The following is a 15,896-nucleotide window of genomic DNA, read 5'->3' as shown; positions in this document are numbered from 1 at the left end:
ATTAACTTGTACACGGTACAAAATGCTGAGTTAAGAGTCCGTGTTGTAGACCTTGATGCCCAAACGTGTACCGGACCTCCCCACCCCCCTTCCAAATGTGCTGTTGTGGGAATCTAGGTTTTTTTCTTATCTGCAAATAGGAGGACATTTCGTGGTGAATAAGTGCCCCATGTACTTTCTCTTTAAAGGAGGGAGTTGCAGATACCTTTAACAAGCCTAACAATAGTGTAATTAGCAGCATGTCAATAATCATCAGCAAACACTATTCTCTGAGATTTCCACTGTGGTTACACCCAATGCTGTCATCCTTTGAACTCTAGTCAGTGTTTTGATTGAACACTTGCTCTTCGTATTCAGAAACTGCTTGACTTAACACCTGGAACAAAATGCATCCCTGTGCATTTTTAAAAACGTGCATTCTCCCTTTTGGTTGGAAAACCATCAGGCTGAAACAAATGGGCTACTTGGAGTTGTAACGTTTCATGAAGACAGTGTTTTGTGGCCTGAAGAAAACAAGAGATTGAAAACGTCTTACCTTCACATAGAGCTGCTGAAATTCCTCGAGGTTCAGCCTCCCGCTTGGACAGTCCTTGAGGAAACCTTTGTACCACTGCTTGAGCTCGTGCTCATTAAACTCTGTGCTCTTCACCAGGTCCTCCATTACTTCGGGGGCTAGTTTGCTGTTCTGTTTCCCCATTCTGCCTGAAGAAAAGCAAATGAATGCAATTAGCCGTGATCATTTCAAACTTGATTAGGAGCCAAGTCAGAGGTCCGAGCAGCCCGTGCGTGGGCACTCCCTCTAGTGTGTCAGATCAAATCCCCCCCAAGTCTGCCTCCTTCTATTTGGCATTCCAGAAAGGAGATGAGCGAAAAAGACCCTTCACACAGCTCGAAAGGCTGTAGGGCTCATCCTCCTCCATCAGGAGTCCCCGCGCGCAGAGCATCGACTCCCCCATGGCGAAGCAGCCGTCCTTGTTTGTGCTACTCATGTAAAGTATATGGGCACTGTTTATATTCTCCTGTTAATGAATTAAAGTGCATCAGCACTTGCTGCCTGGGTATCTAATTCCACATTTAGTTTATAAGGATATTAAGTGGGATTATTGACACATGCAATGAGAGGGATTTACAGACAAATGATTACAAGCCGACTTGGGAAATCTGATCAGTATGGTAGGAAATCTCAGCTGGTTTAGTTCTAACGTTGCAGCTTTTTTTTTTAAATGGAAACAGCTTATCTTTATTAGTCAAATTAATTCTTTCTCTTCAGAGGTTTCCTACAACGTTGCCATCAATGTTGACAAACTTGGTGGCTTTTTAGAGAGATTGAGTGGTGAATTTCAGTTGACCTAATTCCATTCTGATATTATTACGGGTGGTAGGTAAAAATAACAATACATAAAATAATGTTACCTACATCCATTATGTGCCAGGTTATTGACTGGTTACCATGTGTGTTACTTAGGGCAATATTAATTAATTGCTTTATCTTAAATTCCTTCCTTTTTTTAAAAATGATTTTATTTATTTGTTTGAGAGAGAGAGAGAGTGAGCGAGAGTTAGCATGAGCAGAGGGAGGGGTAGAGGGAGAGGGAGAAGCAGACTCCCCTGCTGAGCAGGGAGCCTGACATGGGGCTGGATCCCAGGACCTTGGGATCATGACCTGAGCTGAAGGCAGATGCTTAACCGACTGAGCCACCCAGGCACTCCTTAAATTTCTTCCTTAATAAAATGTATGTAATAACAAAACTCTTTACAGATTTACTGTAAGGACTAATTAAGAAACAAGTATGTAAACAAAGATAATATTCCAAAATTAAAAGTTTTTGTATTAGTGCAGAAAAATTAAAGATGATTTTTTAAAGTTTCACTTTAATGTTCTTGTGTTAACAATAAAATAAAAAGAGTGAAAACTAAACAAATTAACCACAGATTGATTTAAAAAGTCAAATCAAGGGGCAACTGGGTGGTGCAGTCTGTTGTCTGACTCTTGGTTTTGGCTCAGGTTTTAACCTAAGGGTCATGAGATTGAGCCCCGTTGGGCTCCTCACTCAGTGTGGAGTCTGCTTGAGGTTCTCTCTCTCTGCCCCTCCCTTCCGCCCTCTCTTTCTCTCTCTCTCTAAAAAATAAATAAATCTTAAAAAATAAATAAATAAATAAATAAATAAATCTTAAAAAAAAAAAGTCAAATTAAAAGTGAAAATCTGAAGGATCACCAGAATAAGGGAAGTGTCATAAGATATTAAAAATCCTGATACAGGAACTGAATTAGGCTTTGAAAAATTTACCCAAGTGGACCTAGGCCTTCAATGTGCTGGAGACAAATTCTCTCCTCGGCTCTAGGCAGGTTTACACTTGCAATCATCCAGAAGGGGTAATCTCATCACATACTTTGTTGTTTTTAATTTTTTTGCCTTCTTCTACAATAGATACCACACCCATTGTCAGTGACCGGCCCTAACATTGAACAATTCTTTCACTGTGATGAAACCTCGCTACTACCAAGGAAAGCTTTCTCCTCAGCATCATCCCAACCTAACACAATGAGAGCATATCATTAAAATGGCCATTTGTCTTCCAGGCTCTTCTGTTTGAGCAAAGGACCTGAGGATCAGCAGCTATGCCCTTTATCATGGAGCATCTCTACTTATTTTTGCTCTTAATTTCAAGCTCCACGTCTCTTATTAGCAACTGTCTCTTAATTATTGGTACTGTGGGATCCCACAGCTGGATATGGAAATCAAGTTGGGTACTCAGGTGTCAACTTTAATTAATCTGGGTGAGAAAACTGTAATCCATGGTTATCCTGCTAATCAAAAGATGTATTACCAAATTTTCAGGATTTCACTTTGTTGTTTAGAGAATTAGAAATTTTCATTATTGAGCCCGAATCTCACCTAGCAGTAACAGCTGCTGAACGCTGAGTGTTGGCTGTGAGATAAGCACTGTGTTGAGAACTTTACACACTCCATCTTTAACCCTATGACAGCTCAGCAGTAAGGATTAGGGCAGCTCTCTTGTACAAGACCATACAAGTAACGTGTAGCAGAATTTGAACCTGGATTAGCAAGGCTCCAATGCACAATCCCAGATAGGAGGATGGAAGGCATCTCAGAAGGAACAGGAGGAGCAAAAGCAGGAAGGTTTGTGAGGCTGAATCAGTGCCTTTTGGCACTGAAAGAATAGATGAGAGAAGGATCAGTCACTTTGCCAGGCTCTATTTTGGAAAAGACTGTTGGAGTTTACCAAAACCACAAGCCAGAATGAGTTTGTATTAACGCTGGGAAAGTGGATTAAGTGTTATAAAAAAAATGCCTCTCCCAAATGCCTTTAGAAGGTCAATAGCATGGGGGTGCCTGGGTGGCGCAGTCAGCTGAGCCTCCGACTCTTGGTTTCGGCTCAGGTCCTGATCTCAGGGTTGTGAGATCAAGCCCTGCGACAGGCTCTGCGCTCAGTGAGGAGTCTGCTTAACGATTCTCTCTCTCCTCCTCCCTCTGACCTACTCCTGCACACTCTCTAAAATAAATAAATCTTAAAAAAAAAAAAAAAGATCAATAACATGTCAGCTTCTCTCTTAAGCAAGGAAGCTTGGATTCTCCAGGGATCATGTGTGGTACCTGAAACTGTTCCTGTTGACTGACTGGGGAGAAGGTGGCCTCATACAGGGAACCCTGTCAGGACCATGAATCAGTTTTGGAGACTCACATGTCTAACTTCATGCTTCTTGGTTACCGGTCATGGTCAGCAACTATCAGTGAGGTGTGTCTGGCAGTAGATGAATGACGTGGAATATCAAGTTCTGGCCTGGCTCAACGTGGCCCTGCCGCTGCTTTCGACAGGCCCTGTTTGGACTGATGATCCTCCCTGCACTCCCTGCCTCCAGCCCACCTTCTGTATGGCTCCTTGAATGAATTTTTAAAATACAAACCTTGCCATCTGAGGCTCTCCCTAAAACTGTCAACACTTCTCATTGTCTACAGGATGTAGCCCCATCTCCCTAGCCTGGCACCTGTACTTCCTACTCACATCCTCATTTTCTCCCCATCTGTCTTTTCACTTGTTCAGCAGGCTTCTTCTCTTTCTTTAAGTAGCCTCAGCTCACATGCCACCCCCTCTGTGAAACCTTTGCAGACTTTCCAAGGCTGACTTAGGCATCCTTTCTCCTAGGCATCTCCATTCCCTGGTAAAAGCTTCCCTGGTCATTATTTCTCTACTAGATTGTTAGCTTCTTGAGGGAGAGGACTGTCTTTTATTTATCTTTGCATCCCTGCTACCTCATCCTAGGCGCTCAACGAATAATTTTTGAGGAAACGAATGAATGAGGGGCACTGAACCACTGTGAAGTAGGGACTCAAGAACCTCAGCACTGGTCTTCATCAAGTTGTGGTATTTGGTATGTTTCTTTCTGGGAGAATCAGTCTCATAGTAATCTATATATGAAAACAGTCAATGCCATCAGACATATAAATATAACGTGCAGGCAACAGATGGGAAGAGTGTTTCATTTAGCTGTATGGAAAATCACCTGCCCACCCAGAGACTGTTTTTTTGTTGTTGTCTTCATCACTGAATTTTGAGCACCTTGAAGCTAGGGCTCATGTCTTTTGTCTCAGTATCCTCAGAACTTGGCATAAAGGTGGTGCTTAGTGATGAAGGAAAGCACTGATGGGTTAACACTCCCCACCTCTGCCCCCTTTGTCTTGGAGTGGCACTAATACAGGCCTGTAGTGCCTCTCATTATGGGACCAGAACCACAGAAAGGGTAAACACGACCATAAAGCTTACCACATTCCCAGTAAAAAGATTTCATGACACACATAAAATAAAATAAAAGAGTCCGTGTGTGTGTGTGGAGGGGGGCAGGTAATTCCAGTTGTTTCTAGTTCATTCTGTGATCTTGGGACAGATCTTTTCCCCTTCTGTTGCTCAGTTTCCCCATTTGAAAAACAAGTGAGTTGGACCAGATGACCTTTAAGGCCCTTCCAAACCCACCGTTCACTGATCAGCAGCAGAAGTTCTGTAAACATGAAAAGATGAGTCACAGTCTTCAAATCAGCTTGTCTCGAAAGAGTCCACACATGTTGGCTCTGTGGATTCTTTACCTGGGTACCCGTCGGTACTTGAACATATGTTGCCTAAGAAGGGAGGGGACAGACACTGGAGTATATTATTTTAAAGCTAGCATTCCAGGTTATAAGATAAAAATCAGCCAAGCCCCAAGTCAAATAATTTCTCATGGTTTGAGTGGCACTAGAGAGAGACTCAGTGTTGGGCACAGAACAGGACTGGTGGGAGAGATTTGGTGGGCAAAAGACCACCACCAGAAATGGGCCCATGGATGAGGAAAGCCCAGCACCAACTTGCAAAGGATACCCAGAAAAGACCACATTTTTATACTCTACAGTTTACAAAAGGCTCCATGCGACAACAGTTACCCATGCAACAGTCCAGTAAGAAAGAGATTATTATCATCCCCCCTTTACTGATGAGGGCTTTGAAGTTCAGAGAGAATGCGTACTCTGCCTTAGCTCAACCAGCTAAGAAAGCTTAGTACAGAATAAAAGTCGTTCTCCAGAACCCCACTGGTTTCCTGACACAGGCCACCATCTTCTCTTGCCCGGATTCTGCAACCACTCTCTCACTGGCTTGCCTGCCTTGAGCTTTGCCCACCTCTCTTCCACTTCCTATCCGGTCTCGATAGCAGAACGGCAGAGCAGAGGAGGCAGAACATGTATGAGTGCTCTTAAGACAGATCTGGGAGACTTCTCGTAGGAGGAAAAGGCCCGCCAGGGGAGGCAGGAAGAGCCCATGAACATCTTTCCTCTACAAACCTTTGGGTCTTAGAGAAAGAGAATTCAAGTAGTGTGTGTGTGTGTGTGTGTGTGTGTGTGTGTGTTGCCCTGAGCCTTGCCCTTTACCCACTCTGACAGCTAAGTCCAGCCTCCTAGAACACAGCAGGGCCCACTGTGTGCGATCAGGTGCACAGACCAGCAGGCCTGGCTTCTCACAGGGAATCTGGCCATTGGCCTGGCTGAATCTTGGCGAGATTCTTGCAGAGATGGGGGTGCTGAGATGGAGCAGCCCAGGCGCACGTGCAGATACACAACCGGATAAGCACACCAATGGGGAAACAGCCCTGGAAGTATGGCTCAGAGCAGAGGAAGGAAGGGCTTTCAGGCTCAGCTGGAGGCTGATGGAGTACAGTGCCGGGTGTGAGGAGTCAAATGCGAGCAGAGCTGGCTGTGTGTCAGATTACCTGGGCCAGCCTCGAATACAGCAGGTGCTCTCTCTCAGCCCTGGGCTCCTCACTTGTACACTGAAATAACTGGAAGAGACAGGCCTTCTCACGCTTAGACTCCTGCCTAGATGGCTCTTTCTTTTCCTTACCACCTGTCTAAACATTACTCCTCCTGCAAGGCTAGGTTCCAACGCTGTCTTCTCCGTGACACTTCTCTACAAGCTCTTATTATCTCCCCTCTCCTTCTCCTAGATAGCACGGTTTGCATTAATAATGACCCATGGCCTGGTTAGCTCTGGGCAGCTCAGCTTGGCAGACACTTATAGGTGTTGTCTATGAAAAAGGTTCTGTGCTAGGCACAGTGGTATATACAGAGAAGACATGGTTCCAATCTTGAAAAGCTCAGAACTGGGTGCAGGAGACATGCGTGCCCATTGGAATAAGGGTTATGATGAGATGAATGCTCAGAGCAGAGAGCTGTAGAGCACAGACAACAGAGAGACAAATGTCCACCAGATCAGGCGACTTCACCTGTGACTGTTCCCCAGGTGAAAGCTCTAAATTGGTAGTTCCCCAAACTTGCCTTAGTACAAAAATCACCCTTGCTAATGTTGTTAAAAATGCAGCTTCATGAGACCCTCCCTTAGAAATCTGTACTTTCAGCAAGCAACTCAGGTCAATTTGAGGAGCACTGATGAAAACCATAAACAAAAATCAAAGTAGATGGTCTGAGGAGAAAGCATTCAAAGCAGCACAGACATAGCCCAAGTTCTCGCTGATGCCTCCCTCCCTCTGTCTGACATCCCTGATGTTGTTTCAAGACCCTGTATTGGGGACTAACATGAAGAATTTAAGGGGTGTTGGGGTGCCTGGGTGGCTCAGTTGTTAAGCGTCTGCCTTCAGCTCAGGTCATGATCCCAGGGTCCTGGGATCGAGCCCCGCATCGGGCTCCCTGCTCCGCGGGAAGCCTGCTTCCCCCTCTCCCACTCCCCCTGCTTGTGTTCCCTCTCTCGCTGTGTCTCTCTCTGTCAAATAAATAAATAAATAAATAAATAAATAAATAAATAAATCTTTTAAAAAAAAATTAAAATTAAAGAATTTAAGGGTGCCTGGGTGGCTCAGTCAGTTAACCATCCGACTCTTGATTTCCGTTCAGGTCATGATCTCAGGGTCATGAGATTGAGCCCCGTGTTGGGTTCCACACTGGGCATGGAGACTGCTTAAGATTCTCTCTACCCTGCCACCTGCCCTTCCCCACCCTAAAAAAAAAAAAAAAAAAAAAGAATTTAAAAATCATACAACTAGGAAAGACCAAAACTTGAAAAGATTTGCCTCCGGGCTCTTCTGCTTTAATCCCCTTGATTTTAGGTTAGAGAATTTGAGACTCTCCAAGATCATGCGGGCACCCAATGGCAGAGTGGGGATGAGAACCCCAGTCTCCTGACCCGGCTGGGTGATCCCACCCTCCTACCCCAGCAGCATGCTGTCCCCATGCCAAACACCCAAAGCCTACAAGCCAGGACACATGTTTATCTCCGAGCGGGGATGTTGAAACAATCTCCATCACCACCTCCCTTGGATCCTATAAACAAATGACACTAGGTGGCTAGTTTCCAGAGACTGTTAAAACAACCCTGAAAATCATGCCTCAAAGTTGCCCAGCACATTGTGTGGGGGTTTCTTTTCTAATAAGGACAATTATCTGACACAATGGCTCTTTCTGCCCCTCTAGTCTGTCTCCTCCTAAGCAGAATACTCCCAAGCCCCCAGCAGCATCTCCCCAACGGCAGAGTGTGGATCCCAGGCCAGCCTTTCTTTCCGTCTCTGGGGACCAGAGCAGCTTCACAAAAGGCGAGAAATCCTTTCTTACAGCATTCTCTGATGACTTTACCTCAAGCCCTGAACCTCATGGGATTACAGCCGAGGTCTTGCCCACAAGCATAAAACAAGCGGGAGGTTAGGAGGGCGCAGACTGCATCTTTGGGGACTCAAGATAAGGCAAGAGTACTTATTTGATCTGCAATAAATGAGAAAAACATTTTGAAGGAAGTTGCAGTGGCACTGTCAGGGCAAGTGACAAGAGTTCCAACCCAGAAAGAATAATAAATACATGAAGGTGAAAGCAGAAGCGGGCCCCAGGGATTAATCATCTGCTCTAACCACCTTCATTTTCTAGAAAAGTCCCAGGAAGTTTAGGGGACTTGTGACAGGGAATAGAGCAAGCCCGTAACAGGGCCTAGCTAGCAGCACCCTGGCTACTGAGCCTTGGCAAGAAGACGGGGGCTGCTACAATGCCCAGGCCCGTGACCCTTGGGCACCAACATAGGCAGAGGGTCCTAGGCCCTGCAGGATTGGGAAGAGCCATTCCAGGTCCCTGTGGCCAGGCTGTCAAGAGTAGCCTCCCTCCTTAGGCCTGTCCCAGCTGCTTCCAGCCGAGTTCCCACCTGAGTGGTCCCTCTACAGCTCAGGGGTAGAGTCTGAAAGCATTGCCTGGGGATAGCCCTGACCCAAGACGGGAGCTGCTGGTGGACATTAGCTCTTGGATCTGACTAAGTGGTTCCAAACTAAAACCCACCTGGTAACCAGATGGCCAGGTACTCAGGAACTCTGATCTACAAGGTGATTAAGGGGCCGACCGGCCTTGGGGGTCAGACTCCACCACTTTCTTCTTCCTTTCCCAGGCACAAAGAATGTCTCTCAAGCACCTGGGAAGCACAGCTAAGCCCGAAGCCACGTTGGTGCCTGGGTGCTAGGCTACGACTTCGGGAAAGTTTCTACTCAGACTCAGTTCCCCTTTCACCCCATCAGGTGGGTTCCCTTCCCTTTTCTGTTTGGTCCCAATGTCTCTTTTATTTTTCACTGGACTTAGTTGAGTGGGACAAAGAAGTATGCTGGAGGCAGACCTGGGGTCAAATGATGTTCCTGCTGCATACATGGTATACGATTTATGAGCAGCTCCTCAGCCCATTAGAGGCTCAGTTTCCTCATTTGTCAAATGGAAATGATGAAATTTGCTCACAGGGCTGTTATGAGAATTAATGAGATAACACACTGAATTCCTTCCCACAGTGCCTTCCATGTAGCAGGTGTTCAACAAACAGTAGCTATTATTAGCCTCATCATGGGACCCAGCAAACTGGGCTGCTCCAGAAGATGGGGAGGCAGACATTTCAAGATCCAGGCTCAGCTATCTACGTGCTGCCTTAACCTTGACACCCTGTACCAGACCTGGTAGTGTAAACAGAAGTACGTAAATTGTGACACCTGGGGGATTTTACTGTGGTCCTGCTTCTTCTCCTTCAAGTCAAAGTGTTTCGTATCCATCCCGACAGAGGAAAGTCATCTGAGGACCCCCAGCCCTGACTAATCATCAACTGTTGAGTGAAGTTTCCATCTAATTCCCCGCTCACCCACTGAACAGACGTGTAAGCTGATTAATAGCTGGTAACCTTTCATCTGGGAGTGTTTCAAGCAGCCACCCACTTCTCTGCATCTTATTTTTACTTTCCTGTGCGTCTTTCTCCAGCTCTTCTATGTGTGTCTGAGCATCGATTTCTATGAAAGGAAACAGGCCATCTCTGGTGGTGTCAGACCCTCACTGAGTTCTGAGAGGTAACAGAGGAAATGCTTTCATTAATAATCACAGCCTTCTGTCCAACAGATTGTGTGCTAAGTTGTGCTGCCAAGTCCCAGTGGGGAAGGACCGTGGTCCTTATCTCTGACCAGCAGGGAGCTATGGGAGAGAAGTGCAGAGCAGGGGTGCCCACATCACCCACACATCCCCAGTCCCAGGGCTAGGAGCAGCCTTGAGCATCAGCGGTGCCAGCCCTCTCCTTGCCTTCAGAGTTCAGGGACTATTCCAAGGGGCCAGTGACATGTCCAAGTGTCTATCGGTAGTAGCAGAGTCACTAAAGTCTCTTGACTCTTAGGCTGGTGGGCTTTCCTTTCTGAAAGCTGTTTGCATTTACCGTGTTCCTAAATTGTTATCTCTACGGAAATTCTAAAAAATAGTTTAACTCATGTGGGTGGGTCTTAAATACAGAGAGCTTTGAAAATCTCATATAAAGGTGGCCTGATAGAAGTAAAATGTTCTATTTGAAGGAAGTATGACATGAGAAATTAATTCAATAATTCAGTAATTCCACAATCTTTTACTTAATATTACCCTATATTACAAAGATAAATATGGTACCCCAATCTATCTCCAGGGTAAGCCTTTCCTCTTTTTTTTTTTTTTTTTAAAGATTTTATTTATTTATTTGAGAGAGAGAATGAGATACAGAGAGCATGAGAGGGGGGAGGGTCAGAGGGAGAAGCAGACTCCTTGCTGAGCAGGGAGCCCGATGTGGGACTTGATCCCGGGACTCCAGGATCATGACCTGAGCCGAAGGCAGTCGCTTAACCAACTGAGCCACCCAGGCGCCCCAGGGTAAGCCTTTCCTGAATGCCAGACAATATCTCCCTCCACCTCTTAGACATCTCCACCTTGGTATCCTACAACCATACCAAACTCAACATCTCTTCCTGTGCTCCTCTCTGGGTAAATGACCCTGCCATCTGCCCAGGGTCCCATTCAGAGCCTGGGGGTTATCCAGGACTCTGTCTCTCCTCACAACCCTGTACCCAACCAATCATCAAGTGAAGTAGTTTGTAGATCCTACTTCATAACTCTCTCTATAAATCCATTGACTTCTCTCTCGCCACTACCTTAGTTGAGGCTGCCATCATCTCTCACTTTTATCATTATCCAAACTTGCTTCCCTATTGACAGTCTGCCCTTCTGAAATCCATCTTCCACACTGTAGCCAAATGACCTTTCTAAAACATCAAGTCCATCATGCCATTGTCCTGTGTAACCCCTTCAGTGGCCTCCTATTAGCCTCACTCTGAATCCAAACCTCAGTGAGGCTTTCCAGGCCTGCTCACCTGGGCCTCCACTGCCCCACACCCAAGATCTCTTTGGTCTCACCCCTGCCCATGATCCCACCCTAGGCTCCAACTTGCTATATCATCTCAAACCTCTGGTGTGTACTTGCTGTTCCTTTTGCTTTGAGGGCAGTTGCCATTCGCTCCCCTTTAGCCTTCTAGTAAATTCCAAACCATGGTCCAGACATAGATGAGGTGCCTCATCTGGGTGACTTTGCTATTTGGCTTCCTCTTTCACACCCTGACTCTTGTACATGCTGCTGTCCCCACACCACCTGCCAGGGTGTGGTCGCTGTACGGCATGTCTGCCACCTCACTAGACCTGGGCTTCCCTAAGGGCAGAGTGATTGTCAGGTTCACCTCAGACTACAATGAACAAGTGCCCAGGAAATGTTGTTGAATCAATTAATTATGATGTGATCTCTGTCAACAACTAGCTGGAGCTTATCAGCTGAACGATAAGAGAGAACATATGAAACAGAGATCAAAGATGAATGTGCTAAGAGCCATTAGGGAGACATGCACAAAGTGGAGATAGAGAGGGAGGAACAAAGAAAGAAGAGGGTGTGGAAGGGAACCCCAGGGAATCAGTAACAAAACTACTTTAGGAGCTGAAAAACTGGGTGAAGAATTATTTGCGAAGTGGTCCTTCAAAATTATTTCAAGGAAGCAATCACATAAATCCACAGAGATGTATATACCAGGATGTTTCCTCCAGCATTGTTTAAAACAATTCTTAAAACACTCCACCTTTTCAAAAAACAACTTAAATGTCCATCATAGAAAACTAGTTAAATTGATTTTGTTAGAACTACACAATGGGAATTACGAAGCCATTAAAAGTGGTAATACAGAGGGGCGCCTGGGTGGCTCAGTTGTTTAAGCGACTGCCTTCGGCTCAGGTCATGATCCTGGAGTCCCGGGATCGAGTCCCGCATCGGACTCCCTGCTCGGCGGGGAGTCTGCTTCTCCCTCTGACTCTCCCCCTCTCATGCTCTCTCTCTATCACTATCTCTCTCAATAAATAAATAAAAAATTAAAAAAAAAAAAGTGGTAATACAGATCTACACTTAATGACATAGATTGGTATTGATTCAATGTCATTTATTTAAATTAAAACATGTAAGTATACAAAACAACTATGTATTTTCAAGGATAAATACTTAACCAAGGACATGTATTAAACACAATAGAATGGAAGGGGGAAATAGGAGTGAGTACAGAAGATGAAAAAATATATAATAAAACCCAGGAGCGGCTTTATATAGACAATGATGATAGTGTGCCATGAAGAGAGGAGTATGATGAACATAAATGCGCACTTGAGATCCATAAAAAAGAAAGAAAAAAGGAGAGAAGATATTGCAATAGACTGTTAAGTTAAAAAAGCAAGTCACAAAACAGTATGTGTAGTATCGCCTTGCCTTTGCTTTATACATACACATGCTCAAGCTTGTGTGCACAGAACATTTGGACAGGACACAATTTACATCAAAATCTTAACTGTGGTTCTAACTGCTGGTAGATGGTAATATTTCACTTTTCTTTTTTTTTTTTTTTTAAGATTTTATTTATTTATTTGACAGAGAGAGACACGACAAGAGAGGGAACACAAGCAGGGGGTGTGGGAGAGGGAGAAGCAGGCTTCCCGCGGAGCAGGGAGCCTGATGTGGGGCTCAATCCCAGGACCCTGGGATCATGACCTGAGCCAAAGGCAGACGCTTAACGACTGAGCCACCCAGGCGCCCCAGTATTTCACTTTTCGATATCTTTCTGAACTTTTTATGATGAGCGCACATAACATTATAATCAGAAAAAAGATACATAAGTAATTCCAACAAACAAATAAACAAAATGTCTTTTGACATTTTGACAGGTCCCAGGAGTCCTGGAAAGTACTCTCATGGTGCTTTCAATGAAAGCCACTCCTTTTTCCAACAATTAATTCACAGCAATATGTCAGGGTTCACTTACAGGCCAAAGACCATTAGTTCTGAGGCCCATACTGGGTAGCTCTGGGTTAAATGATGAATATGAAGAGAAGCTCGGAAGAACCCTGAATCTGTTACCTTCTCACCTGTCTCAATGCCCTGGAAATGCGGAGACACATTGTTGGGGGGATGTCCAGGTCAGAGTCCCTGACCCTCAGGATCTGCCATGTCAGGAAACCATTCTGAGGCTCAGCTCAACCATGTGTGAGATTCATGATAACAATATCCCTCTTGGTGTGTTTTCACATGGTTTAAATGAGATAGGAAAGAGTTTTCTAAATGCTAAAGCACTATCCAGTATTCATTATAATGACTGAAATTCAAATTCAAAAGATAGAAAATTCAGATAGAAAAGATGATGATCCCATAGATCATCACTGTTGGCTGCCTAAGGCCAGATTAGGATTGTCTAATGAGGTCCAGAGAGATCTACTCCAAAATCAAAGGAAAGATCCAAGAAGGTGAAAGGGAACAGAATTTGCTACCCCAATATATGTCTCTTCGACATAGGATCATTTTAGGCTGATTATTTTTAAGAAACAGGAGACGTATGAGAATCTCTAAAATATGAGTAGAAGTTACCCTTCTGAAAGAGACATTTACATTTATAAGGGAAATCTCCATTTGTAAGGGTGTCTCCCTCTGCAGCATGAAGGGGGAGAGGACTAAATCTCTAGAAACTCTCGCCAGTGGAGAAGGCAACTGACTTAAATGTGCATAACAACCACACTCTTGTTTACTGTGCTTTGCCTGACATCACCCTCAGACTGCCTCCCCTCCCCAACATCCTCTTTTGTGTTTAGCTGGAGATAGTATTTAAGGTGATGGCTTGGGCCACTTCAGTGAGTTCTTCAGTTTTCCTGGGTATCTCCCTTGTATATAAGAGGTATACATGTTGTTAATTTTATGTTTTTTTTTTTTTTTTTCCTGTTAACCTATCTTTTATCATTGGGGCCAGGGGTAGGAATCTTAGCCAAGAACCTAGAAGAGTTGAGGGGAAATTATTTTTCCTCCCCTACAAAGACTTTGGAAACAGTAGCATCGCTGGATGTGTCAGTGGATCAACCTTCCCTACCTTCTTTCCAGGAAATAAGGAAATGCTGATTTACCTGAAGCCACCATTCTCAGTCCTCAACCTGGAACTGTTGGCTATGATGCTGATGGACATTCTCAAGAAAAGTTTTGCAGGGCCCTCCCAAATGGCCTGTGTGGATTGTCTGCGCTTTGACAGGTTCGTGGACCACACCTTTCCCTAAAGCACCAGACCTGGTTCCAGTCCCAACTCCACCAGTGTTTTCCTGTGTGACCTTAGCCATGGTCAGCTTCCATTCTGAGCTTCAGTTTTCTTCAAAGGCTCTATGAAAGTTTCCACCTCACCTAATTCACCAGGTCATCGTAAGGGACAAATCACAGAGGCAGTTTGTAAGCGGTAAAACTGTTTCTAGCTCTTAATCTAGGGCACTTTCTGGACACATCAGGAAAGGAAACAAGACCCAGATATATGGAAAGAAGTGGGTTTGTTAGGCAGGGAAAAATAGAGGGAGTAAATTGCAAATCCCAGCATGAAAGAGCAAAGACACCTGTTGATAAGCAGCCAACAGAAGGTTGACAAAGAAGCTGGAGGAAGAGGATGCAACCATGGGGCCCTTCTTGGAGCTTTGGGAGGTGGATGGAAAGGGCATATTTACCAAACATTGCTGGAGGAGTGCTGACCCTCTCCAGTGAGGTTCCTTGTCTTTGATATGTTTCCAGTTCTGAATTATGCCTGCCCTGTCCTTGCTGGGCTTTTGTGAAATACCCAGCAAGGCTGGAACAAAGCACTTTATTGTGGTGCTTGAAAAATATCTTAGCTTAAAGGGACAATGCCAAGGCTGAGTGGGCTAAAATTAGACCTTCCGGTGCTTTTTTACTTGGCAGTTGTGTGCACAGGCTGCTAACGTGGTATCCTCCACCCACCTCCCTCCCGGCCGCCGTGTGCCTTCTGAGAGCACAGGTAACATGTGCTGAGGGAGAGGAAGTGCTGCTTCCTCTGGCACCCTGTGGGGATGACAAATGCTTCTGGGCTGTGTCACTGCCACTTTGGAGTAGTATGTTGAGTAATCATTTGAAAGGATATGCTTCCCCATCAGCCAATTTGCATATTAAAATTAAGCCATATCTCTCCTTCCCATTAATCTAATGCCCTTCCATGTTGAAACCAAAAGGAAATCGCAAGACCTATATATCATATCACATATTTGAACCTTGTATTTACCTTTACCTAAGAATTTACAACTTCACCTACATAGCCACTGCAGAACCCAAAGAACCAGCTATAAGTACCTTACATCGTGCTGCGTAGTGATGCCATCTACCAGGAAGAGCATAGGCCTAGAAGTTAGAAAGAGGGAGATCCCCAACATTAGCGCTTCCATTGGCTGGTGCTTTTGGGAAAGTTCATCCTGTTCATTCAACTTTAAACTGTGTATGCTAATAACTACCTCAAAATGTTAAATGAAACATACAAACAAGCAAACAAACACAAAACAGAAACAGACTCGTGAATACAAAGAATGAACTGATGATTGCCAGAGGGGAGGAGATGGATGAAATAGGTGAAGGGGATTAATAGGTTCAAACTTCCAATTATAAAATAAATAAGTCATCAGGATGAAAAGTACTGCATAGGAAATATAGTGAATAACATTGTAATAACTTTGTATGGTGACAGATGGTAACTACACTCATCATGGGGAGCATTT

The 15,896-nt window shown here is 44.7% G+C and overlaps 1 protein-coding gene across 3 annotated transcripts in view; it reads right to left on the bottom strand.

The window, feature by feature from the left end:
* Positions 1-15,896, bottom strand: part of VSNL1 (visinin like 1) — a 100,031-nt gene that overhangs the window by 56,238 nt on the left and 27,897 nt on the right. For 2 of the 3 annotated variants that reach the window (XM_078055988.1, XM_078055990.1), the window contains exon 2: positions 536-702. In XM_078055988.1, the coding sequence (XP_077912114.1) occupies positions 536-697 (162 nt within the window). In that variant the 5' untranslated portion in view covers positions 698-702. The remainder of the gene's footprint in view (positions 1-535; positions 703-15,896) is intronic. The other variant, XM_078055991.1, reaches the window with a different exon arrangement.

This window comes from Halichoerus grypus, chromosome 10, assembly GCF_964656455.1.
Source record: "Halichoerus grypus chromosome 10, mHalGry1.hap1.1, whole genome shotgun sequence".
Classification (NCBI taxonomy): domain Eukaryota; kingdom Metazoa; phylum Chordata; class Mammalia; order Carnivora; family Phocidae; genus Halichoerus; species Halichoerus grypus.
Note: the sequence above shows the minus strand (reverse complement) of the source record. Positions and strands in the feature narration are given on the sequence as shown.